The sequence below is a fragment of the Musca autumnalis genome, unplaced genomic scaffold (assembly GCF_047663935.1).
Source record: "Musca autumnalis isolate F117 unplaced genomic scaffold, ASM4766393v1 scaffold_5, whole genome shotgun sequence".
Lineage (NCBI taxonomy): Eukaryota > Metazoa > Arthropoda > Insecta > Diptera > Muscidae > Musca > Musca autumnalis.
The window spans coordinates 178213458-178239760 of NW_027412088.1; the positions used below are offsets into that span (position 1 = coordinate 178213458).

A 26303-nucleotide genomic window follows, 5' to 3' on the forward strand; every position below is an offset into this window, starting at 1 on the left:
CCAATTTGATTCCATTTGTCTGATTCACGTCTCGACTTTCCCCCCATTACAAAATACAACTCTGCACCCGCACACACGATTACTTTTTGCCGACAATTATTCGGTTATTCGCCGTAAATAACAGCAGGTGGCAACACACACAACAAGTTAGCTTTTTGGCTTGGTACAAATATTTCATAGAGGTACAGTCAGAGTCTGCAGAATACTTTGAAGGTGATTCGATTTGTTTGGTGTGTTTTTCGGGTTTCGCAATAAAGAAACTAGTTGTGTTTTTTGTGTAGAAAGGATCTAATTTGTGGAAAGGATATTCTAAAAATACTTTAGAAATTCTACGGGCAAGGTTGCTGTACAAAATTCAGGTAAGAAAAATGCAATTCATGACGGCCAGAGTCGCTCGTTTTTCACACAAGCAATTTTCGGCACGCGTTCCCCCATTATCGTTTAGATAGCAATTGGAATTTTGTTTCAACAGCCTCAATGGCTGGATTTCCAATTGGAAGATGAAAAAATGCAATCAAATATGAATAATTTTAAGAATTCTATTTTATTTTCTCTATACTAATTTTTGATTAAAATTGAGACTTTTTTTGCACAAAGTGTCATTTACCCCTCATCATCATTTCATTTTGTTTCTCGTTGTGGTGTCTGAAAAAAGTGCTTTGCAAAAGCCGCCAGCCAGCCATATTGATTTTCTGCCTTTGCTGTCGATTTAACCTAACCGGTTTATATGAAAAAAGATAAAAAAATACAACACGCTTAATACTTTTTGCAATTTGTATAAAGTATTAAGTATATAATATAAAATTCGTTTTCTTAATCGTTAAACATTAACTGGAAAAACGCCGGCTTATGTTTTTTTTTTGTTTTCCCCAATTACCTTCAAGCAGAAATTTGGTGGCTTGCTTTCAACGGTTTTTGTGTTCCCATTTATTTGATTTTTCTCAGAAGAAGAGCGCACTTGCTCAGCATATTTTCTCTTAATTGTGAATTTCTTTTGGAAATTTTGGCGCCATTTTTCTTCCCCTTTGTTGATTTGCCAGCTCTTAATGCTCTTTAAGAGAGAGTACGAGGCTCCTTGAAACAAAAGAGTAACTGTTTTTGTTTTTTTTTTTTTTCTTAGTGGGAGAGAAATCGGTTTGCAATTTCAAATGCAGTCATAACGAATGTTTGTGTCGTGTGTATTACAAAATAAAAACACAGAGCTGGGAGTTGTTATTTGTCAAGGAAATGGAAATAATTTTACATTAATTCAAGTAAATTGACGTGACTTGTATATAAACTTGATACCATTACTTTCATTAAATTTAGTGGTGATACCGCTCAAACTCCAAGCAAAGGGGCACACGTGCCCTTGATGAGAATAACAACAGAACAATCACCTCCAATAACTCTGGAAGGAAGTTTGTTATCAACTTTTGTTTCTCAACATATTTGTTTCAAACTTTAATCAAGTTCCAAGAAGAAGATCTATATCGGACAAATCTTCGAAAGTACCACCACCGCAACATTTCAAACTATTCGCTTAAGTGCAGTTTAAGTACTGTTTGAGGATCGTTTTGAAATCTTTACCAAAGATAGTCCTTTTGGTGCTGATTACAAAGATTATAATTTTTGTAATGAGCAAGTCCATGCTTTTCCAGGTAGTAGCGGATTACATTTGTCCAACCATGGACAGCGTTAGTTTTCTTTCAAACTTAAATTAAGTTTTAAGAAGGTCTCTTCGGGTACTTTCGTCGTAAAAATTCAAACTTTTAGATCTAGTAAAGTTTTAGAGCTGCTCGAGGATTGTTTTGAAATTTTCACTGAAGGTAGTCCTCCTTCTGGTACTGATTACAACGATATAATTTTTTCGGGAGCATGTTCATAACAGCTGAAATAAGAACCAGAAATGGTTAAATAACATCTACGGCGAACAAATAAAATGACTGGTAGACATGAAAGGCGTGACTCCCAAACGTAGATCAAAGTTAGAACATGGGGGCTACTATCCATCGGTCCAATTCTTCAGGTACCTCATCTACAGAAGTTCAACATTTTTCTTGGTTTAAATCCACTTTAAATCCACTTCTTGGATAGTATTGAAATTTGAGTAGCGGTTAGTCACTGTGATCATGACAGTATATTATTGACATGACAGTTTTTTATTTTCTAACGGAAGCCAATATTTTCCGAGATATGGTTTAGGACTACACCTCCCGCACAAAAGTGCAGTTAAGTCCTAAACTCAAGTTTAACAACGAAAATTTCAAGACTCTCATTTTATATCTTCCCACGTTCCCCGAACAAAATTTATGTCGTTATGACAAGCACTCTAAACCCTACTTGTTAGAGATAATTTTCAAGTAGAGTCCCAAAACTTGTGGAGTCCCTTGGGCTTAAATGTCGTTTAGGGGCACCTCTCGGATCGGGCTGAAATTTTTACAGTAGATAGCCCTTGGCATCCTGAATACAACGATATATAATTTTCCGGGGGGAAGTCCATACTTCCCGAGATATGGGTCTTGACGTTTCGGAAATTTCGTACTTTCACACCTTTAGGTTGTTTAGGGGCACCTCTCGGATCGGGCAGAAATTTTTACAGTATATCGTTGGAATCAGGGTCCCAAGGGCTACCTATGGTAAAAATTTCGGACCTATCCGAGAGGTGCCCCTAAACGACACTTGTTCCGTCCCTTGTCCTATGTGCCATGGAGGTCGATTTTCCCGAAGAAATTACCTTCTCAGTACTGAGCTTATTCTCCTTGGCCCTCTGGTCAAGGACATCTGTATAGGAGGTCGCTGTTGTTGTTGTTGTAGCAGCATGGACACCAATCATAGGTTTGTTATCATCATCATCATCAGGAGATCGTTGGCTTGACTGTTCCCGATAAACTGGGTGATGAAGGTTGAGGGCTTTCGAAAGAGCGAACACGTTTCCACAGTTTTTGCTATGGAAGTTCATAAAATCGTTTTTCCATTGCTTTTCCCATTGGATCATCGTCAAGTGATCTCCTTTACGGATCTCGTTTGGTTTTGGTGTAGGTTCTTTGGCCTTTTCCATTTCTTTTTGGTTTGGTTTGGCTTTGGATCAACATTTAATTCCACCTCGTTGCTTGAGTGAGGCAACATGGTCTGGGAAGAAGATCATATCCACCTGCAGCTTGCGATGAGGTACATGCGGAAAAGTTCTTTCGAATTCTCTCATGTACCTCTCATCTTGCTTCTGATGGAGAAGTCCTCCTTCTAAGAATGCAAATTCGCAAATTCGTGGGGCAATTTGAAGATACATCTCAACAAATTTGTATGTGTTCTTGTTCTATCCACCATATGTTGATTAGGATCGCTCCCACGGAAACACCCAAGGAAGTACTGCAACGAAAGCAGGGTTGTCAATTGTTACGAGGTAAAAATCGCTACAGACCATAGATCTGACGCGATTTTTACCTCGTAACAGTTGGGATGTCAACCGCTGAAACATTGGTTTTCGTACGTAAAAAATCACCAAGTTTCTTGGGCAGCTAATTGTCGAAATTTTGTTTCCATAGACCGGGACATTCAACTCTGTGCTCATCTCCGCAGTCCTTGTGCTGAACAGAGTGGCCGTAGATTTAGTAGCGGATATCTGCATATTCCTCGTGTGGAAAAAGGTGATAAGATCTGTCAAATAGGAGTGGAATTTAAGAGAGGTAGAGCTTTAATAATTCCTCACTATCACCACACCTTTGTAAACTTCCTGTTTCACTCTACGATGCTTCGATTTTTGTCCCAGAATTCCATGTACTTCTGGCGTCCAACCATATAGAGCTTGGTCATTAATGTAAACTCCCCGTGAGTTTTGTCTCTCAACAGTTGCAATTTAAATCAGAGAGTGAAAAAACTTTGAAAGAAATAATTTCGTCAAATTACATTGAAATCGTGGTGAGTGTAGAGTATCATATAGTCGGCGCCGCCCGACTTGCCGATACCTTCCTTACTGCATTTTACTTATTTTGTTTTATAAATAGGAAATTATTCATTGTAGAGAAGAAATTTGTATTGAACCTATGTTTGACATAAATGCGCCCAATTAAATTTAACTTTTGCAATTATCTTTAAGTATATATTGATTACACATTTCACATTGCCCTTCATCAGACGCGATTTAATCATTCTTCAAACTCCACACCACCCACACATTTTTTACAACTTCTTTTCTCATTCCCAACCACCTAAATTTCTCACATTTTCATGACCTTTCCATCACACAACCTTCACATTACACTATTCATTACCCCCTCCTTCCATTACACTATACATTACACAATTCATTATTATTCCATATATATTTATATAAATATATAAAAAATACGTTTTTATCAAAGTGTGTGTAACCCCGTGTAATTGTAATGTGAAAAGCAGTGTACAAATGAAATGTTCCCGATTGTTGTTGTAAACGACTTTTTGTCTCAAGGTAAGTCCAATCAAAATAATTTTCAATAATTATTTTATTTTTTCCTCATCCCAAATACACATCAACATATTTTTTCCAATTTTATATGTCACTACGTACCTTGTTCCTTGGGGAATAATTTTTTTTTACCTAAATAACTATCCCCCTCCAACTTTTTAAAAAATTTACTTTGTCCTTAGAGAACTCACCTGTTCCCAATTCAAAACTCCTATCAAAATATTTTATACCTATATAAATTCATAATAACTCATCTGTTCCTTAAATGTCACGGCCTGGAGTGCGGGTCCCTTAACTACAACATTCACAGCTTTAAAGCAAGGATGTCGAAAAATCAGGGACTTTCTACATAAAAAAGGAACATCCTTTTGGTCACACCACTCCAAATCCATACCCTTAGCTGCGATAAAAAATTGTAAAAGTATACAATTGTATGGACTACAAAAGTAATTGAATCGACCTCCTCCACTCCTTGGGGTACCTCCCACACAAAATTTCAGAAAAGTTCACTTTAGAACCTGTTCTCGAATCTCTTTGATTTTTGTTGTAGCAACTTGTATTCACTGCCCCGCTCACCACGGTACATGTCTCATTAAGGGCAAGTTCATACTGCCTGAGAAAATAGCCTGAAAGATGCAAAAACCCCCGTGGTGTAGTGGTTGGAGCGCACGATAACTCTCGAACGGATCAACCGATTTGGTCCAAAATTTGGCCTTCGTAATCTTTTGTCCAAACATAGTTCAAGTTCCATCATAAGCCATATCGGTCCACTCCTTCAGGTACCTCCCCCCCATAAAAGTTCAAAAATGTTCGGAAAAATTGTTCGCACGATAACTCTTGAAGGGAGTGACCGATTTAGTCCATTCTTTGCACCGATTTAGTCCATTCTACCAGACTTATATGAGGTTTTAGTATGGACTCAATCGGTCCACTCCTTCCGGTAACCTCCCCCACAAAAGTTCGGAAAAGTTCAGTTTAGGACCTGTTCTCGAATCTCTTTGATTTTTGTTGTAGCAACTTGTATTCACTGCCCCGCTTACCACGGTACATGTCTCATTAAGGGCAAGTCCATACTTCCTGAGAAAATAGACTGAAAGATGCAAAAACTTCCGTGGTTGGAGCGCAAGACAACTCTCGAACGGATCAACCGATTTGGTACAAAATTTGGCCTTCGTAATATTTTGTCCAAACATAGTTTAAGTTCCATCATAAGCCATAACGGTCCACTCCTTCAGGTACCTCCCCCCACAAAAGTTCAAAAATGTTCGGAAAAATTGTTCGCACGATAACTCTTGAAGGGAGTGACCGATTTAGTCCATTCTTTACACATCCTAATATGTCTACCAGATATATATCAGGTTCGTCAAATATATAGATTATGTTTGTCCACTCCTTCGGGTACCTATCACACTAAATTTCGGATAAGTTCACTTTAAGAACTGCTCACGAATCACTTTGATTTTTTTGAAGCAACTTGCATTCGCTGTCTCAATTACGACGGTAAAAGTTTTTTCAGGGGCAAGTCCATACTTCTTGAGAAAACAGCCTGAAAGGTGTGAAAAACCCCTATGGCGGCACCATATGTAGTGGCTGGATAACTCTCGAACTAAACGATTTGGTCCAAAATTTGGCCTCCTGATATTTTGTCATACTTTCAATTCGAAGGAAGATAGGCAATACCGGCTTACAACTTCCGCTAGTTCCCCCGAATATTTCAAAAATGTAACGATATTTCTTGAACAAATTTGCTCCAAACTCTGGATCTCCTAATATTTTGTCCAATTTTTAGTTTAACTTCTAAAATGGAGGTACATTAGGGAACCACCTCCTCCACAAAAGTTCAACATTTGTGTTTAAGTGCAGTTTAAGGTCTGTTAGAAGATCCTTTGGAATTGTATGCCGATGCTGTTCGTTGTTGCCCTGCTTACAACGGTATTTTGTTTTACGTGGACAAGTCCATGCATGCTGGCATACTGGTCCATAAGTTATACGATGGACCCACTGAAATGGCTAATGGGCGATATATCCCAAAATAAGATCCACTTTTCATAATGGACTATGTCGGTCCATTCCTTTAAGTATCTCCTCTGCAACACTTTTGAACTTTAATCCTAATACAAATGTCCAAGAAAGGCCACAAAATAATGAAAATACCATAATTACATTCGATCTAACCGTAGATGAAAGTTTCAATTCCCATAGGCTGATGAGGGTATATCTCTGTCTGATACTTTTTTACTTGTTTCTTTATAGATTTGAAGAGCTGTACAAAAGTTTTTGTATAATATTATTCCCTATTTCTAAACATAACGACCGACCTACTCCTTATTAACAATATTGGGGGGGAAATGATTCTCGATCACCTAAATATCTTCCCTTATCTTATATCACAATGAACACTAATTTCTTCCTCCGAATTTTACTCCATCATTATAACTGTTTACATTTCTAAAGTCATCTCTCTATAATCTCTGCAATATAACGGTTATTTTTGTCCCTCTACCTAAATACATATTTCCTTTCTTTTCAAATTCCTTAAATTTGGGCATGACATTGAATTTCCATTGTTTGGTTCGCATTGTTGTTGGTTGTTTTACCTAGAAGCAGATTTAACCAACTGTCCCTTGTTTTTTGTGAAATTGTATTTATCGGTTTTGTTGTGATCCATAGATTCTTTAAACCCGCCACGGCAAAGAAATGTAGCCAGCTTTGAAATTTCCATTTTAAAATAATCATCATCAGCTGTACTACAAAATTGCGCAAAACAAACACAAAAGAGAGGGAATAGGTAGGTAGGTAGAAAACCACATAATTTAACGGAAATGTGAAATCAACGACGGCATGTGGTGGTAATGGTTTTTCACATAGGCAGGCAGAATAAATCTTCATACAAAAAAAGAGCCAATCGACCCAACCAAGGAAAGTCTGCGTTTTGGCGGGAAAATGTTTGTTCTTCAAAACAAAAATGCACTGCAATTGAAATTTTAAACGGTTGGTTTGCTTGGCTGGCTGCATGCAACATCCGTCTCATATGACAAAAATTGCCAACAGGCCATCCACCATCCATTGGAGTTTTAATGTTTTTGTTTCCATTTTGTTTTGTTTTTAAAATTCTTCTCTTCTACTCTTGCAATTCATACAAATGAAGATGATTTTTCTTTTCATTAAATCTTCTATGGGTCCTCCTGGATTTTGTGGCATTTTTGCGCTCTACCACCAATTGTCAAATTTCTTTCTATGCCATTGTACAGTTGAGAGATTGTGTAGTATACTCTTTATCTTTGTAAGAGAATACATGCGCAAATGTATACCAAAAAATGTGGCAATACATTTTAATTTCCAATTCGTATTTTGTTCTTCATTGGAGGAGTTTTAATGTTTTTGTTACAATTTTGTTTTGTTTTTGAAATTCTTGTTCCAATTTATTAAATGGTGATTCTTTTTGCCTTTTTAGAGTGTGTTATGGGGCCTGGATTTGGTTAACTTCTCGTGCACTTTATTTGCCATTTGTCAAATAGAATGAGAGGGGATACAGTTAAAACCAGATTTGCTCTTATTTTTAAAGAGAAAAGAAGAGAAAAAAAAAAACACATCGCTGTAAAATTATTTAATTTTTGTTTTATTTTTGGAAATTTATCTTTGTTTCTATAACATTACATTCCAAGGATATTTCGTATGTAGTTATTATCATATCCTGGGTTTCTTCTTCTTCTATATAACACTACTGTACTGCGTACAGTGTGTATCCATATGTCAACTGCAGTGAGAAACCATTTTAAGAGATGCTTTGTACACTTGTTTTATGTTTATTTTTCAAGAGAATTTGTTTACAATACAAAAATTCGTTGAGAAAACGGTGTTGCCAACGCATATTTTATATAAATTCTAGGAAAAATGTTTTAAATTGGCGTTTTTGCAGTTGGGTCTAATATTTTCACATTAAAGGGACATTTTTCGAGGGATAAATTTATGGAATTCCTCCACACAAAACTTATATTGCTTTGATCAGTACTCCAAACCATCCCTATACTACAATTATCTTTAAAATCCCATATCTCCTCTTGAGACTATTCGATTCTATTGACGTCCCTAAACTACAATTGATTTGGCTTCTCTTTGATATATCTTTGGTCTGCTCCAGAACCTGCAAGAAGCTACTATTTTTTACTACGATAACATTTTTCCCTTTATGTTATCGGAAAAAATAGTAAAAATTAGTAGATTCTTGCAGTTCTGGAACAGACCACTTGTTGTGATCAGTATTTGAGTAGGTCACACACCCTATGTAATGGAGTTCTTATTCTTAAACTGGTCTTTTAACAAATTTTCAAAACTTTGAAGGCTTCCCTTACCAAGAAATATATCATATTAACAATCGGAAGTGATAAGAAAAAAAAGTAAAAAAGTGTCAGTCGGCTTTGCTGACAGAGATATACTCTCAGCCTGTATATACTGAAATAATTTTTCCCAAAAAACGTATGTATTTAGGGGTTTTTAAAAATTTTGGGAATTTGAACCGACAAAAATGTTCATTAGGATTAGAAGAGATCAAAAGTTTTGCGGAGGAGATAATAAAAGGAATTGATCTACATTGACCATTATGGAAGTGGATTTCCAGCCACTACATATGGTGCCATAGGGGGGGCCTTTACACCCTTCGGGATGTTTGCTCAAGTAGTATGGACTTGCCTCTGATAAAACGTTTACCATCGTAATTGAGGCAGCGAACGAAAGTTTCTTCAACAAAAATCAAAGTGATTCGATAGCAGGTCTTAAAGTGAACTTATCCGAAATTTTGTGTGGGAGGTACCGGATGGAGTGAACAAATATAGTCCATATTCGAACCAGATCTATATCTGATAGATATTATGAGAATGTGTAAAGTATGGACCAATTCGGCCACTCCCTTCAAGAGTTACCATATGAACAAATTTTCCGAAAATTTTTTACCTTTTGTGGGGGAGGTACCTGAAGGAGTGGACCGATATGGCTTATCTTCAAACTTAAACTATGTTTGGACAAAATATTACTAAAGCCAAATTGTGGACCGAATCGGCAGATCCGTTCTAGAGTTATATTGCGCTCCAACCACCTCACACGGTGTCATAGGGGTTTCTTTTGCACCTTTCCGGCCATTTTCTCATGAAGTATGGACTTGCCCCTGGTGAAACTTGTACCGTCGTATGAGGGGAAGTGAATACAAGTTGTTGCAACAAAAACCAAAGCGATTCGAGAGCAGGTCCTAAACTAAACTTTTCCGAAATTTTGTGTGGGAGGTACCTGAAGGAGTGGGCCGATTGAGTCTATATTGATACATTATCTAAGTTTGGTACACATTTTACGATGGTCAAAGTATGGACCAAATCGGTTATTCCCTGCAAGAGTTATAATGCGCACAAATTTCCCGAACATTTTCGAAGTTTTGTGGGGGAGGTACCGGAAGGAGTGGACCGATAATAGCCCATCTTCGAACTTAAACTAAGTTTGGACAAAATATTACGAGAGCCAAAATTTGAACCGAATCGGTTCATCCGTTCGAGAGTTATCGTGCGCTCCAGCCAGACAGACAGACGGACGGACGGACATTGCTCAATCGACTCCAAATTGTCTGAAACACATTTCGTCCAAACATACTTGGGGTCTAAAACCATTATTTCGATGAGGCACATTTTGCCCGTATAAAAGTTTATATACCCTCGTTAGCATAAATGCTGAGGGTATAATGAGATTCTTCTGTAGTATATTTAGGTCCAATCTTTCAGACACTTCCCCCACAGCACTAAAGTTAACAATATATGTATGTAGTTTAAGGCCTACCCTCGTATCCTTGTAGCCCCTCACCTAGACCTACCGGTCTATACCTCCAAAAATAGTGAAGCTAAATGTTTATTTTCAACATAAAGTAAGACGAAATGAGATCCTTCTGTAGAATATTTAGGTCTGCTCTTTCGGACACTTCCCCCCACAGCACTAAAGTTAACAATAGCTCTGTTCCTTTACGTGCAAGAATCTTCAAGTTTTACCATTTTCTACTCGAAAAGCGTTCCTTTACTTCAGACACCATACAATTCATGTGGGAGCAGTTTATAATATAACTTTTACCACTTTTGCCGGTTTTACCATTTTCAAAAGTAAAGGAACAGACCAAATATGTGTAGTTTAAGGCCTACCCTCGTGTCCTTGTAGCCCCTTACCTACCCTCGTGTCCTTGTAGCCCCTTACCTACCCTCGTGTCCTTGTAGCACCTTTTGCAGTGATATAGTTTTTGCTTTCCGAAATAATTGGTACAGACAATTTCCAAAAATCCTACATTCACCCACCAAAATTACTTTTTTTTAAATAAAAACAATGGTATATTCGTTTTAATTCGCATTATCCTTTGTTGGATACGTCAGCCGAATTATGGGGGAACTCTTTTTGATACCACCCCGTAAAAAGGCCAAAATTTGACTTTCAAATCTTTTCCCCCCGGATTGATTTGAATATTTAACAGCTTTTTGTCCTTGTGGTCCCCTGCATTCACAAACAAAACTGACTTTTCTGTAAAGAAAAACACAATGGGATTCGTTTTGGCACGGTTGAAAATCTGAGTCGAATATGCAGGGGTTTTTCATCAGATACCACAACCCGTCCAAAAACTGAAAATTATTTTCCTTAACCTATTGTTAAGGGCAAATCGCGGATGGAATTTTCACAGCATTTTAATTTTCATAGTGGTACACTCATTACTCTTGTCTGGGAAAACAAATTTCGGTGGCAATGATAATGACTAAAAGCCAAAATCTCTTGAAATTATCTAAAATACTTTGTATATTTGTTAATTTAACATTTTAAAACATTTTACAAGGGATTTTATTGCAAGACCTCCCCATTAAAATCCTCTAAATTGGCATCACTGACAATGTTTTCATGGTACGTACACTCACTTCTCATGTCAAATGCAAACAATACTTACCAGGGATTTAATTATTTAAAACCCTCTAAATTGGCATCACTGACAATGTTTTCATGGTACGTACACTCACTTCTCATGTCAAATGAAAACAATACTCTTTTCAAACATTCTCGTTGCTCTTATTTTCTGTTGTGAATTTTATGTTGGTTTTTGGTACACCTTTGCTCTGGCTGCTATGGCATTTCATCATCACCGTGACTTGCTTGGTTGGTGCTGTACTTTGTAAAACAGAAAACCAAACCAAACAACCTCATATTGAAAATTCCCTGCTGTACTCGTCGGCGCATTATTATGGCGCTCTTTTCTTTCACTTCTTTATGTTGTACCTACAAATGGCTGGTCGTCTGTTGGTTAGTTAGCTGGCTGGCTGAACAACTAACTCTGCTTGTCTTAATGGCGGTGGCGGCGGCATTAAATGGCTCTTGAAGGTTGGTTTGCCTTCAATACACACAACAAGCAAGCCAAGCAGCCATGGTTTGTTGTTTGGTTGTTCAAATATCCAAACATCCATCCATACAAATCCATCCATTGGTGGTAATATTGCTGCTGCATACAAAATATTATACAAAATTGCTACTTAAGCTAAGGCAACAATCCCAGGCAGCAGGCAAGCAAGGCATAGCCAGTATCATACATAGCATCTGCTGTTTTTAAGGGGATTTTTCGGTTTGTGTGTGCCTTGTTCTGTTTTCCTGTAAAATTCAATGCCTGTGTATAACACACAACACATCACCATCTCCTATGTATTTGCTGACGATTCCTTTTGCACCACCACCACAGAGTTTTGTTCCTTTTTTATTACCTACTAGCAAAGGCCCTTTAGTTGCTACAGCAGGCAACTAATTATTTTCATACATTTGTCCACCATGTTTGTTGTGTATATTGTATACTACATACTTCCTCTTCTCTACCTAGGAGGAAAATTTACGCTTTGGCAGACTCACACCTAAACTCTCAGCCAGCTACTCTAGCATACAGTTGAAGTTGAGGATCTCAAGGAGACAGTTCTAATAAAAAATAACAAATTTAGAAAGAAACAAAATTTTGCTTAGCAAAATTTTCAAAACAGTATTGGAATTGTTAACAAATTGAAATTGTTTGAAAGTTTGTGCGTTCTTTAACGCTGAAGAAAAAAATACAACTTTGAAAAAGTGAGTCCAAAAACATATTTAATAAGATTTTAAACAAATAACTGTTTTTTAAAGGGGGTTTGAAAATTATTAAATTTTCAATTAAACTATTTGAAAATTAAAAAAAAAAATTAAATTAAAAATTTTAAAATTAAATCCGAAAATCGTGCCACCCTAATAAAATAAATCTCAATAATTCTCTATTGAAATATTTTATTCGTATAGATTTTCAAGATTTTCGTATAGATTTCAAGTGTAAAAATAAATCTTGAACCACCCTTTCCAGAGTGGAACACCCTAATAAAATTCAGTGGGGAATTTTAAACAAATTTCCAAAAAAATTCTCTATTGGCATATCTTAATTGTGTAGATTATTTTGAAAACAGTGTAGAAATATTTTACAAAGAGTTTAGTAGTTCCCCATCAAAATATCACATCATTACCTCCAACAACTCATCCACATCCATCATCATCATCTTCCATCCTCTAACCATCATCCTTTCCATTCTTTTTTTTTTCCAGCTAATTTCAAAGCCAAAAATTTCTTGGGTATCCTAAACCTTTTCACCAACACCACACCACCACATCCATACACTTTCCTCCTACTCTTCTCCCCTACAACACAACAAAACCTCCACACAAAATGGGTGATAAACCAAAGCGTCCTCTATCCGCCTATATGATCTGGTTGAGTTCAGCCCGTGAACAAATCAAAAAAGATAATCCCGGTATCAAAGTAACTGAAATTGCCAAGAAAGGCGGTGAATTATGGCGTGCCATGAAGGACAAATCGGTAAGTTTCCCTTAAAAATTCTTTCATCACCAACAAATTTTTAATTTTCCCATCCTGCTTTTCTGTTTTACAGGAATGGGAAGCCAAGGCTGCCCAAGCCAAAGAAAACTACGAGGAAGCTGTTAAAGATTTTGAAGCTGGTGGTGGCAGCACGGCGAATGGTGGTGGCAAAAAACGCGGCAAAGCTGGTAAAAAACCAGCGAAAAAGAGCAAAAAAGCCGAATCCGACGATGAGGATGATGATGATGATGCAAGTGATTAGAAACCCACCCATCCACCTTCTTTAAATAAGTTTTATTCTAATAAGTTTTAAGTTAAACAAAAGATAAATAAATAAACAATGTCTCTCTAGACCCTTCCCGGTTACTAGGGTGTAATTGTTATTTGTTAAAGGAAAAAATTATATTAGATAAAGAAAGCCAATGTGTACCCGCCGCCGCCGACGCGCCACCAAACAACTTCAACTGTATTCAAATGTGCAGGAGATTAAACCATAAACCGTGCATGATCTAAAACTGATGCTGTTCGCTCCAAATTATGCTCCATTCCTCCCCTCAACCGGACACAAATAACATGCGCCAATCTTGTGATTTTAATTGTGGATCTTCGCCTTTCGAATGGTTATGGCTAATCTTTGCTGCAGCTTATTGTACAAAACGTGTAAAACTTGATTTTTTTTAATATAAATGAAAAAAAAAAGAAAATAAATATTTAAACAAAATTTTAATCTTAAAACACAAATTGTTGCTTCTTTTGTTTGGTTGGGATATTTTCAAGAGTTGAGCTCAATGCGCTACTTCTTGGTGTTAAAAGGAAGGAAACCACGACACCAAGAAACGACTCAAAACTTTTTTTAAACTTTGGAGCCATTATCTAAGGATGTATGGAGAATAACATCAGCATTATTTTGAACATAAATTTCTCGTGAGTTTTCTCACGCTTTTCCCGCTTTAAGTAGAAACGACAGTGATAAAAAACTCACGGGGAGTTTACGTTCAGAATAAGGCTGTATACCTAGTGATAGAGACCACAAATATTTTGGGACATTTCAGGGTGGTCCATTTCTCGGGAAGTATGGACCTTTACGAAGAATATATACTGTCCGTAAAAATAAAATAAATATGTAATAAATAAAATAGATTAAATTGATAAAATAAAATAAATATAATAAAATAAATAACAACTAAAATGAATAATAATAAATAAAAATTAAATAAAAAAAATAGATAAAATAAAATATATGAATAAAATATAAAAATATAAAAAAATAAAAATAAAATAATAAATAAAATAAAAATATATAAAATAAATAAAAAAATATATAAAATAAAAAATATATAAAATAAATAAAAATATAGAAATAATAAAGAAAAAATAAGAAATAAAGTACCCCGCAAACCAATCGTTCCGTCATCGTAACGAAATCGGAACAAAATTCGGACGCTTCGTCCGATGTCGGATCCTAAATCGTAACGATATCTTAACGAAAGTTGTATGAAGTGCTTGACATAATTTCGGAACGAAATGTCAGCGAAATCGGATCGATTTCTGAACGAAATCTGAAGAATATCCTTGGGAAATTCGGAAGGGAAATTTAATTCCGACATTCGCTCCGATATCGAAACGAAATCGGTACAAAATCTGAACAATTTCCCCTCCGAAAAATCGTTTAGAAATCGGAGCGAAATCTAAACGATTTTGCTTCCGAAATTGTTCAAACATGTCGGACATCCGGCATTTGGTTTGCTGGGTATTTATACAATAAAAAAAAAATAAGAAATAATATAAGTGAATAAAGTATATAATAAATATATATACAATAAATAAATAAAATTGATTAAATAGAAAAAATGAAATAAATGAATAAAAATAAAAAATTAATAAATAAAATATTTAAATAATAAAAATAAAATATTTAAATAATAAAAATAAAATATTTAAATAATAAACAAAATAAAATGAATAATAAGTAACTAATTAATAAATACAATAAATAATAAATACAATAAATAATAAATAAATAAAATAAAAAATAAAATAAACAAAATAATACATATAAATAAAATAAGCAAATAATTGGGATTTGAAAATATTTTTTAAAAGGTATTTTATTGCAATAAAATAAAATTTGATTCCAATTCAGAGGTTATTCTAGAAAGCATTTTTTACTTTCTAAAAAATCTCTAAATTGGCATTACTGTCAATGTTTCTTAATTAAGGTTGTCTCATTACCAGCGTACGTAAATATACTTTAAATAACATTTCCAATCGCTTCGTTTCGTATTTTCAATAGGAACAATACAAAACGAAACATAACCCACGTTGGCCGAGCTCGCTGTTTAGTTCTGTTTTGTTTACATTCGTGAGTCCAAACAAAACGAAAAGCGAAAAGTATTCAACTCCACAAGAGCAGACAGAAAACGAAATAGTACTAAACACATGTGAATAAATCAAAAATGTTTGGTGGTTGATAAAATTCACTGTGGTATGCTGCTGCTAACTTATTGGGTTGTTAAGCAATCACATGTGCGTGTGTCTGAGTGTGTCATTGACAATACGCACGGGAAACGTTTCCCAAAAATACTTTTTGTTTCGGTGGTGAATGAAACAACTCGGCAAAGCATAGCCGAAGTTACAATTCAGCAATCGTACGGTTTCTATCTTTTTACATTGAAAAGTTTGTGTTTTTGTTTTGGTTGTGAGAATGAAACGATTCAGAGAAGCTGAAAAGTTTGTGGCTTTGTGTGATTGGTACGGGAATCGTTTTGTTTGTTTCCGTTCATTGCTCATTACTATTCACCGTGCGCCTTAACTAAATTTAAATGAAACAAAAATATCCCCGTAGAGATTTTCAAATAAATCGCGGCCAAAGTTAACATTTTTAGAACTTTTTTTTAGGGGTTTCACGACTTTGCTTGGAAACCGCAAGCCCAATCGAAATGGGATTAAAGAAAGTGTTGTAGCAGTGAAAATTCTCTACAAGATTGTTCTTTATGATATTTTCGTAGGTATTACCATTTTTATACCCTCAGCATTTATGCTAACGCGAGGGTATATACACTTTCATACGGGCAAAATGTGCCTCATCGAAATAATGGTTTTCGACCCTAAGTATGTTTGGACGAAATGTGTTTTAGACAATTTGGAGTCGATTGAGCAATGTCCGTCTGTCTGGCTGGCTGGAGCGCACGATAACTCTCGAACGGATAAACCGATTCAGTTCAAATTTTGGCTTTCGTAATATTTTACCCAAACTTAGCTTAAGTTCGAAGATGGGCTATATCGGTCCACTCCTTCCGGTACCTCCCCCACAAAAGTTGGAAAATGTTCGGAAAATTTGTGCGTACCATAACTCTTGAACGGAGTAACCGATTTGGTCCATACTTTGCCCATCGTAAAATGTGTACCAGACTTAAATACGGTTTCAATATGGACTCAATCGGTCCACTCCTTGGGGTACCTCTCACACAAAATTTCGGATAAGTTCAGTTTAGGGCCATCTCTCGAATCGCCTTGATTTTTATTTTAGCAACTTGTATTCAATGCCCTCCATACGACGGTACAAGTTTCATCAGGGGCAAGTCCATACTTCCTGAGAAAATAGCCTGAAAGTTGCAAAAAAAACCCTATGACACCATGTGAGGTGGTTGGAGCGCAAGATAACTCCCGAACGGATCTGCCGATTCAGTCCCAAATTTTGGCCTTGCTAATATTTTGTCCAAACATAGTTTATGTTTGAAGATAAGCCATAGCGGTCCACTCCTTCAGGTACCTCCCCCACAAAAGTTCAAAAATGTTTGGAAAAATTGTTCGTACGGTAACTCTTGAAGGGAGTGGCCAAATTGGTCTTTACTTTACACATCCTAATATATCTACCAGATATAGATCAGGTTCAAATATGGACTATATTTGTCGCCTCCATCCGGTACCTCCCACACAAAATTTCGGATAAGTTCACTTTAAGAGCCGATATCGAATCACTTTGATTTTTGTTGAAGCAACTTGCATTCGCTGCCTCAGTTACGATGGTAAAAGTTTTTTTTAGGTGCAAGTCCATTCTTCTTGAACAAAAAGCCCAAAGAGTGTAAAAACCCCCTATGGCACCATATGTTTTGGCTGGAGATCCACTTCCATAACGGTTAATGTCGATCCATTTCTTTTAGTATCTCCTCCGCAAAACTTTTGATCTTTAATCCTAATCAACATTTTTGTCGGTTCAAACGCCCAAAAATTTTAAAACCACCTAAATACATACATACGTTTTTTGGGGAAAATTGTTTCAATATACACAGGCTGAGGGTATGTATATCTCTGTCGGCAAAGCCGACTGATACTTTTTTACTTGTTTTTATTTTCGCCTACTGTTGCTACAAAATTAGCTCGACGTCTTTTTAATGTCCTTCTCACCGATTGCCCCAAAATAGATAAATAGTTCATTGTGACGTACAAGCCTCCGGTTTCGATTGATTTAAGATCCTCAAGTGCCATGAGAAATGGCTACGGTGAATGAACAACATAGAAGACTAGTTCCAAAGAAGCACCCTTTCCTTTGTAAAGGTTACAAAGAAACACCATTTCCTTCGTAAAGGGTCTAAAGAAGTACTCTTTCCTTTGAAAAGGGTCCAAAGAAGCAACCTTTCCTTTGAAAAGTTTCCAAAGAAGCAACCTTTCCTTTGAAAAGGGTCCAAAGAAGCAACCTTTCTTTAAAAAGTTTCCAAAGAAGCAACCTTTCCTTTGTAAAGGCTCCAAAGAAGCACCTTTTCCTTGTAAAGGGTCCAAAGAAGCACCCTTTCCTTTGTAAAGGGTCTTAAGAAGCACCCTTTCCTTTGTAAAGGGTCTTAAGAACCAACCTTTGCTTTGTAAAGGGCATTAAGAAGCACCCTTTTCTTTGTAAAGGGTCTTAAGAACCAACCTTTGCTTTGTAAAGGGCATTAAGAAGCACCCTTTTCTTTGTAAAGGGTCTTAAGAAACACAATTTCCTTTGTAAAGGGTCCAAAGAAGCACCCTTTCCTTTGTAAAGGGTCTTAAGAAGCACCCTTTCCTTTGTAAAGGGTCTTAAGAAGCACCCTTTCCTTTGTAAAGGGTCTTAAGAAGCACCCTTTCCTTTGTAAAGGGTCTTAAGAAGCACCCTTTCCTTTGTAAAGGGTCTTAAGAAGCACCCTTTCCTTTGTAAAGGGTCTTAAGAAGCAACCTTTGCTTTGTAAAGGGCATTAAGAAGCACCCTTTCCTTTGTAAAGGGTCCAAAGAAGCACCCTTTCCTTTGTAATGGGTCTTAAGAAGCACCCTTTCCTTTGTAAAGGGTTTTAAGAAGCACCCTTTCCTTTGTAAAGGGTTTTAAGAAGCACCCTTTCCTTTGTAAAGGGTCTTAAGAAGCACCCTTTCCTTTGTAAAGGGTCTTAAGAAGCACCCTTTCCTTTGTAAAGGGTCTTAAGAAGCGCCCTTTCCTTTGTAAAGGGTCTTAAGAAGCACCCTTTCCTTTGTAAAGGGTCTTAAGAAGCACCCTTTCCTTTGTAAAGGGTCTTAAGAAGCACCCTTTCCTTTGTAAAGGGTCTTAAGAAGCACCCTTTCCTTTGTAAAGGGTCTTAAGAAGCACCCTTTCCTTTGTAAAGGGTCTTAAGAAGCACCCTTTCCTTTGTAAAGGGTCTTAAGAAGCACCCTTTCCTTTGTAAAGGGTCTTAAGAAGCACCCTTTCCTTTGTAAAGGGTCTTAAGAAGCACCCTTTCCTTTGTAAAGGGTCTTAAGAAGCACCCTTTCCTTTGTAAAGGGTCTTAAGAAGCACCCTTTCCTTTGTAAAGGGTCTTAAGAAGCACCCTTTCCTTTGTAAAGGGTCTTAAGAAGCATCCTTTCCTTTGTAAAGGGTCTCAAGAAACACCATTTTCTTTGTAAAGGGTCCAAAGAAGCACCCTTTCCTTTGGAAAGGCTCCAAAGAAGCACCCTTTCCTTTGTAATGGGTCTTAAGAAACACATATATACGCTCCAACATTAACATCTGTGAAGGCTTTACAAGGGTCTACAACAATTAGTTGAAAATGCTTTCTAAAATATTCTATAATAATAACACCACTACATACAGCATTATCTACCTCCACAATTTGTAAAAATCTAGTCAGTTTCTTGTAATATAAGCTCCTCCAATAGCTCCAAGTGAACGCTTGAATGATAAAGCAATTACCGATTCGCATAATATGTTTTAATAACTGACAATAATTGCTCCTGTTTTTGACAGTTTCTCCTTGTATTGTGATCTTTGATATGTAATAAGAGTGTGGAAGAAGAAGAGATAGTTGTTATTTAGGGATAACCTCTCATACTCACTATTGTTTATTTTGTGTCCTAAAGTACATATTTTTCAATTGCATTATCTTTAATGTTTCTTCATTATCAACCTTTAAATGATAAGAAATGGCTTCTTTGTATTACTAGGCTCTAAAAAAGTGACAAAAGTTGCGCCTTTTTTGTTACTTTATTTTCTCCTTATAGGTTATTATTACATATGCAATAGGTGTGTCTGTCTGGTTACAAGTATTGTTTTAACTGTATCTTGTCTATTATCAACATTTTATGACAGTTCGTGAGAGAACGTGAATGTTTTTACAGGAGAAATTTCTGCTTGCAAAAATAAACACATGATAATCGTTGGCATACAATTATTTACAATTAATATCTTTTGTTTCCATTTCTTGATTTTATTTCAATTTTATCTTAAATATTTCAATAAAAACCTTTAAATGCTACTAGACTTTTATAAGTAACAAAATTGCTCGCTTTTCTTGTGACATTTTGACAATTTCTTCCTGTTTAACGATCTTTAATGGAATAAGTCATATTTCTTTATTTTTATGCTGCCGACCTTGGGTTTTCTAACTAATTTGCTGTAAATAATAAAATATTACATTATTTTATCTTTATTACATCAACAAATTCTTAGTTCTTTTATTACAAGGCCGTAAAAAATAAACAAAATTTGCGCCTATTTTCTTCGACACCTTGACACTTTCTGCTTTGTATGGCCGATCTTTAATGGAACTAGTCATACAACCATATTTCTTATTTTTTTATGTTGTCCTTTGCCTTGCGGCCTCATTTGTTGTAAAAAATAAAATATTACATAATTTATTACAAATATTTTATTTTTATTATATCAAAGAATTTGTAATTTTTTATTACAAAGTCGTAAAACAACAAAAAGTAACAAATTTTGCGCCTTTTTCTTTGACACATTGACACTTTCTCTTTGTGTGTAATGATCATGATCTTTGACAATTAAAGCGCAGCAAATGCTACGGTAATTTAAAAAAAATACTCTTTATTATTTTTCTTTTGCCTTTTTGTTTGACAAGTTACAGTTGCCGACAAAACAACAGATTTTATTTTTTGTTAAAGAGAAATTTCAAGGGTGGTGAAAATAAATCTCTCTTTTATCCAATACATTGTGTGCCGTAATACATGCTCTTATTATTTCCATATACTGCAAAGAAGTTTTTTTTTATGACAAAACCAAAAATTTTTTGTAAATGCCTTGTCTGAGATAAGAGGAAATAAGTAAAGACAATATGTTTGTGGAGGGAAAAAGCCAACCAGCAGGCCCCGATACAGAATATAAAAATATTCCCATTTTGGCTGCCCGTGTATTTTTGTGTGATATTAGTACAGTAGGCATCGACGACGTTAATGTCTCTGCCAACGCCAACATTAACGTCAGCTGCCAACGTTAACGTCCCTCTTCGTGTATTGTGGTGGTGACGAACGAACAACAATTTCATAGCATGCGAACTAAAATTACTTGGTGTGCTTAAGAAATAAACAACACACACATATTATTTTTATTATTTTTTTTTTTTTTTTGTTATCAAAAAATGCTGATGTGAAGAAACTCGTTGAATGGAGAATGGCTGCCTTGTATTTTTATATTTTTCATTCTTCTTATGTTCGCTTGCTTTGGTTCACACACAGTATTATAGTAGAGACAACGGGCTAACCTCTGAAAATATCTACTATATGACTGAATGACTGACTGGTTGCCTGTACTGACTGGCTGGCTGCTTGTATTTGGGTATGCTAACTCCTCTACTCGCTACTCTATATACCTACTCTTTGTAATACAACAAGCAAAGCAGCGTGTGTATATGAGGTTGGTTTCTTCTTCGTAGTCGTCGTCATCATCATCGTCAACCAGCCATTATCCATTACTTTGCTTTAACCACCATTGTATGTTTTTTCGGCTTGGTTTGCTGCTTGCTGGCTGGCTGAATGACTGTCTGCCTGCCTGCTGGCCCCTGTGTGTATATGGGCAACAAGAGCTAACAATAATATACACAAGCCAGCCAGCCCAAGCAAAATCACACATTGTGTGTGTACTACGTACGTACAACGACGAAATCAACCAACCAGGCCAGCCAGCCAAACCAAACCAACCATCTATCCATCCACTCTACTGAAGTTGTTCAGTTTGCATGATTCGCACCTAAACGTTGAACAATTTACTCTACAGTACAGTTGAAGTTAAGGATCTCAAGGAAACAGTTCTACAAAACACAACGTTTATTATTGCTTAGCAAAAAGTTGAAATTGTGAAATAACAAAAAAAAAAAAAATATAAAGTGAAGAAAAATTATAAAATTTATTTTTTATAAATCAGCCGAAGAAATTGTTTAAAGAGTACAAAAGATTTTTGTAAATTATTGTACAAATTAAATATAAAACGTGAGTGTGTAACCATCTACTTGAAAATACCAAACTTTATAAAAATAATCTAACAAATACTTTTTTGAAAAGAAAACAAATTAACAATAAGAAAAATAATTTTAAAAAATTCAAACGGGGTACAGTTTTTAGGCATTTTAACTAAATTTGTCGTTTTTTTTTTGGTATACCAAACAAAAGTTTGATAAAAAAAATATGTTTAAAATTATTTCCGTTAAATCCCATTAATTGTGTTGTGTATGTGTGGTGCGGTCTACAAAGCCATAAAGCAACGAGCAAGCAAAGCAAGCTTGATGACTGCTTTTATTGAAAAAAGCGCCAAATTTTTCTGTGCTTCCTCCTCCATACATACTAAAAGGCCAGATAACATTTTGTTATACCTCCTCCCCGCGCAACATTTTTATTTTGGCATTATTTAACTAAAAAAGAAAAGATGGTGATTTTTATTTGTTGTTAAATTAGGAATTTTGTTGCTAAAAATACGTGCCACCTTAAGATTTGTTTGTAAATTTTTATTGACTAGGTATACTCTCAAAGATTTTATTTAATTTCCTTTGATTTTTTTTTTTATATTATGATGAGCGCCGCGCCGCATAGCAAAGAAAACCTTGACATAAAAAATAGTTGAATTTATATTAATTTCCTTAAATTAAGTCCCAATTTACATTAGGCGAGTTTACTTGCGGCAATTGTCAGTTTGTGGGTGAGAGAGGGTGTTGAGAGGCAAAGGGTTACCATATACCTCACCTCTCTCTCCATCAATCTGATAATTGCCGCAAGTAAACTCGTCTAATGTAAATTGGGACTTATTATCAGCATTCATTACAAAAGCTTTTTTTGTGTTTCTTATCTCATGCTATAAATTTTATAGCCGAATTGATGTATAACTGCAAGCCCAAGAGTTGCACTATTCAACAGCTATCAATATCATCTTCCCCATTGCTTTTTTGTAGATAACATTTTTGGCGGTTTTTTTTTTTGTTGACACATTGTTTGCAAATTAAAAAAAAACTTTTGCTCTGTCCCAGAAACTGCAAGTAAATTAAAATTTTATAAATTTAGTTTGGAATTTATAAATTAGTTTCTCTACATTTACTCTCCTTTTTTCCCTTATCTGATTGGTCCTGATTGGTTTTTGTAAACAAAAGTTTTGTTGTCTATTTTCCAACAATTTTGTTCATATATGTATCTTTTATGCAATTAAACAGTCGAATTAGTTATTTATTTTATATAAATTGTCTCTAAATCTTGCTTATAAAAGTCAACTTATAAATACCTATTGCTCTTGATGCTAAGCGCTCATTCCATTTACCCTCTTTATGTTGTTTTCCAATTGGTGTGTTTGTGGATAACACGTTTTTTAATTGTTTATTATTTTATGTTTAGTTTTTCTAAAGTATTTTAACATGTCTAAATGTAAATGGCTTTGCTTTGTAAAAAATCAATCTATTAACCCCTATTTGTTTGACAGATTCCATCAACTTTTCTTCCCTCTCTCAATTAGTGTTTTAGTGTTTCTGTTAGAGGTTTTTGGCGGTATTTTTCCCCCTTTATAAAGTGGCAATTGTGATCCTAACTGTACTACTTTGAAAAACAAAAACACAATATTTATTATTAACAATTTAATTAATATGTATCTATAATTACGATTTTAATCAGTACTTTGATAAATCAATTTGGTTGGTTAACTCATTATGTTCGATGTGCCCTTGACAAATGTCTTTGACTGTACGTGCGCTCTTTCTCTTCTGCTATATACACACTTTGTAATTTGGCGCCATTGTACAAAATCTTTTGACAATGGAAATGCAAACAAAATAGTATTGCTTGCTCCTCCTGTATCAAACAAATAAATAATTTTGTATTACAATTCATTTAGATTGTTATTTTTTATGAACAAATCAAGAAAAAACACGTATGATTAATATTTTTGACGTTTCTTTAACTGTAGATGCGTGCTACATTACAAAGTACAGCTTTGTGTAATTTGACGCCGTTAAATGTAGATCTCTTTATAACACGTAACGGAAAACAAAATATTAATTGCTTCTTCTTGTGCCTTTTATTTCTTCAAAGTAACGAATTAAATAAAATAAATTTTCTATATTTTTTCCTTTATTATTATTTCTCTGAAACAAATCTCTTTTTAAAAGTCTTTTCTTTAGAAGTGTTGTCAATGTGGGACGTGTTGTTCTGTGTAATACACACTATTTTTCCATTTGGTGCTGTTATACACAGCTAGCGCCTTGTAATACATAACAAAACACCCACAGATCCATATTGTTGTTGGCTTCTTCTCGTATACATTCATTAATAGTAATGTGAAAAATACATATTTTTTATTTATTTAATTTAAAAACAAACATCCATTTCAATAAAAAAATTACATATTTTGATTGAAATTTTTAATTAATTTTAATGTAAAGAAAATGTAAACTTTAGCACTTGCTTTTTCTTTATTTGCCGTCGTTTTTTTAAGTGACTCTGTAGTGTAAACAGCTGTTTATGTTTCATGAAGCAAATACGTTTTTTTCTCGATTATTTGTTATTTTATACCAAAACAATTATTAAATTTAATATGGAAAAGTAAGTTTTTATGTCCTAATTATCAATTATTAAATTTAATATGGGAAATTAAGTTTTTATGTCCTAATTATTCTTTATTAAGACATTTTGTCTTTATACTTCGTAATTATTTGTCTGGTTTTGCAACGGGCGCCCTCTTGCCAAACACTTGACACTTGTTCTCCTATCTGAATTACTGATTTGTACTCAGAGAAGAACTGTTCATATTTTTAACTTCTAATTTTTTAATTTATATAAAAACAAGATTAATTTTTGTGCATTGTAATTTTGTTTAAGTCATTTTGTTGATTTTTTTCGCACTGTTTTGTTTTATGCCAAAAAAAAAAAATAAATAAAAACAAAATGACGAGTGGAACCAACCATGCATGGACTGTTGACACTCGCGCTCTCTTTGTGAAACGAAACAGCTGTTTCTGCTCAAAGTAGGGGCTTTCATATTACTTTTACATTGTTATGTGTGAATTTTATAAAAAAGAATATACTTTTTATTTTATTTATTAATATATAATATAATTCATATAAAATTAAATTAAAATTAACCCTAAAATGTCTTTCCTTTTTTACTTGCAGATAAAACAAAACTTTTTCTCTCTCAGATTTTTGTGTAAAAACAAACAACATTACAAACATGACTGATAAACCAAAACGTCCCCTCTCTGCCTACTTCTTGTGGTTGAACTCTGCCCGTGAACAGATCAAACGTGAAAATCCCGGCATTAAAGTGACAGAAATTGCCAAAAAGGGTGGTGAAATCTGGCGCTCAATGAAAGACAAATCTGTAAGTACAAAAAAAAAAATACCCTCAATCTTGGTTTTGGTATAAAATATTAACAAAATTCCTTTTTTCATTTTCTTATTAGGAATGGGAAGCCAAAGCCGTTAAGGCCAAAGAAGAATATGAAGTTGCAATGCGTGAATTTGAGGCAAATGGTGGCTCAACAGCGGCGAACGGTGCTGGCAAGAAACGTGGCAAAGCCAGCAAGGCTCCAGCGAAACGAAGCAAGAAGGCTGAATCTGAGGAAGAGGATGAAAGCGAATAAATTTTGTAATTTTAACTTTTTCTATTAAGTAACAAAAAAAAAACACACAAAAACAAAACAGCAGCAACAACAACCAGCATAAGCAGCAGCAGCAGTAGTAATAACAACAAACAAGTCATTATTAAAAAGTAAATTATATTTACATTTTTAAAAGTAAGCGATACAAAGTGAATGACAGACTCTCTCTTAAAACCACCAACACCAGACAGCAGTGTAATAAAATTCATCTGTATTTTAAATAATATTAAATGAAAAGTAAATATTTTAAAGAGTTTTGTTGTTGTTAATTGTAAAAAAATGACAAATTTTCCTTCTTTTTTTAATAACATACAATTTTTGTTTAAAGCCTACATTCTCCTTAACAACAACAATGTAGAAAAACCATAACAAAAACAAAATCTCTCCTTTTTATTATGATTAATTTTAAGAAAAGTACTCTTAGAAAACTACCAATTAAATAACAAGTAACCGCCAGCAACAGCAAAACTGAAATGAAAAAAAAAATAATTTTTGAAATGTTTTTAAATGTAAATTGTTTTATCTTTGGCAAAACACACACATGCTCAAGTGTTTCTTAAAGAAGCCAAACGTTGCTGGATCTAAGAAATTAATTTTAATTTTAAAATGATAAAAAGAAAAACAAAATATATACCCCCCAAAAAATCTGAAC

The 26303-nt window shown here is 34.8% G+C and overlaps 2 protein-coding genes across 3 annotated transcripts; both read left to right on the forward strand.

The window, feature by feature from the left end:
* Positions 1-217: 217 nt before the first annotated feature.
* Positions 218-14045, forward strand: LOC141386981 (high mobility group protein D-like). Its single transcript, XM_073955959.1, has 3 exons — positions 218-359; positions 13034-13304; positions 13378-14045. The coding sequence occupies exons 2-3, from the start codon at positions 13155-13157 to the stop codon at positions 13564-13566; spliced, it is 339 nt and encodes a 112-aa protein (XP_073812060.1). The 5' UTR covers positions 218-359; positions 13034-13154; the 3' UTR covers positions 13567-14045.
* Positions 218-26302, forward strand: LOC141386982 (high mobility group protein D-like). Of its 2 annotated transcripts, none has more exons than XM_073955960.1 (3): positions 218-359; positions 25164-25371; positions 25454-26302. In XM_073955960.1, the coding sequence occupies exons 2-3, from the start codon at positions 25222-25224 to the stop codon at positions 25631-25633; spliced, it is 330 nt and encodes a 109-aa protein (XP_073812061.1). In that variant the 5' UTR covers positions 218-359; positions 25164-25221; the 3' UTR covers positions 25634-26302. The 2 variants fall into 2 exon arrangements, with proteins under 2 accessions (XP_073812061.1, XP_073812062.1); XM_073955961.1 differs by lacking the exon at positions 218-359 and adding an exon at positions 17750-22007.
* The last annotated feature ends 1 nt before the right edge of the window (position 26303 follows it).

Excerpts from the sequence above, each read along its gene's own strand:
- LOC141386981 (XM_073955959.1), top strand. The coding sequence starts at position 13,155 with ATGGGTGATAAACCAAAGCGTCCTCTATCCGCCTATATGATCTGGTTG. Across the intron at positions 13,305-13,377 it reads GTGCCATGAAGGACAAATCG|GAATGGGAAGCCAAGGCTGC; the intron begins GTAAGTTTCCCT and ends TCTGTTTTACAG.
- LOC141386982 (XM_073955960.1), top strand. The coding sequence starts at position 25,222 with ATGACTGATAAACCAAAACGTCCCCTCTCTGCCTACTTCTTGTGGTTG. Across the intron at positions 25,372-25,453 it reads GCTCAATGAAAGACAAATCT|GAATGGGAAGCCAAAGCCGT; the intron begins GTAAGTACAAAA and ends TTTTCTTATTAG.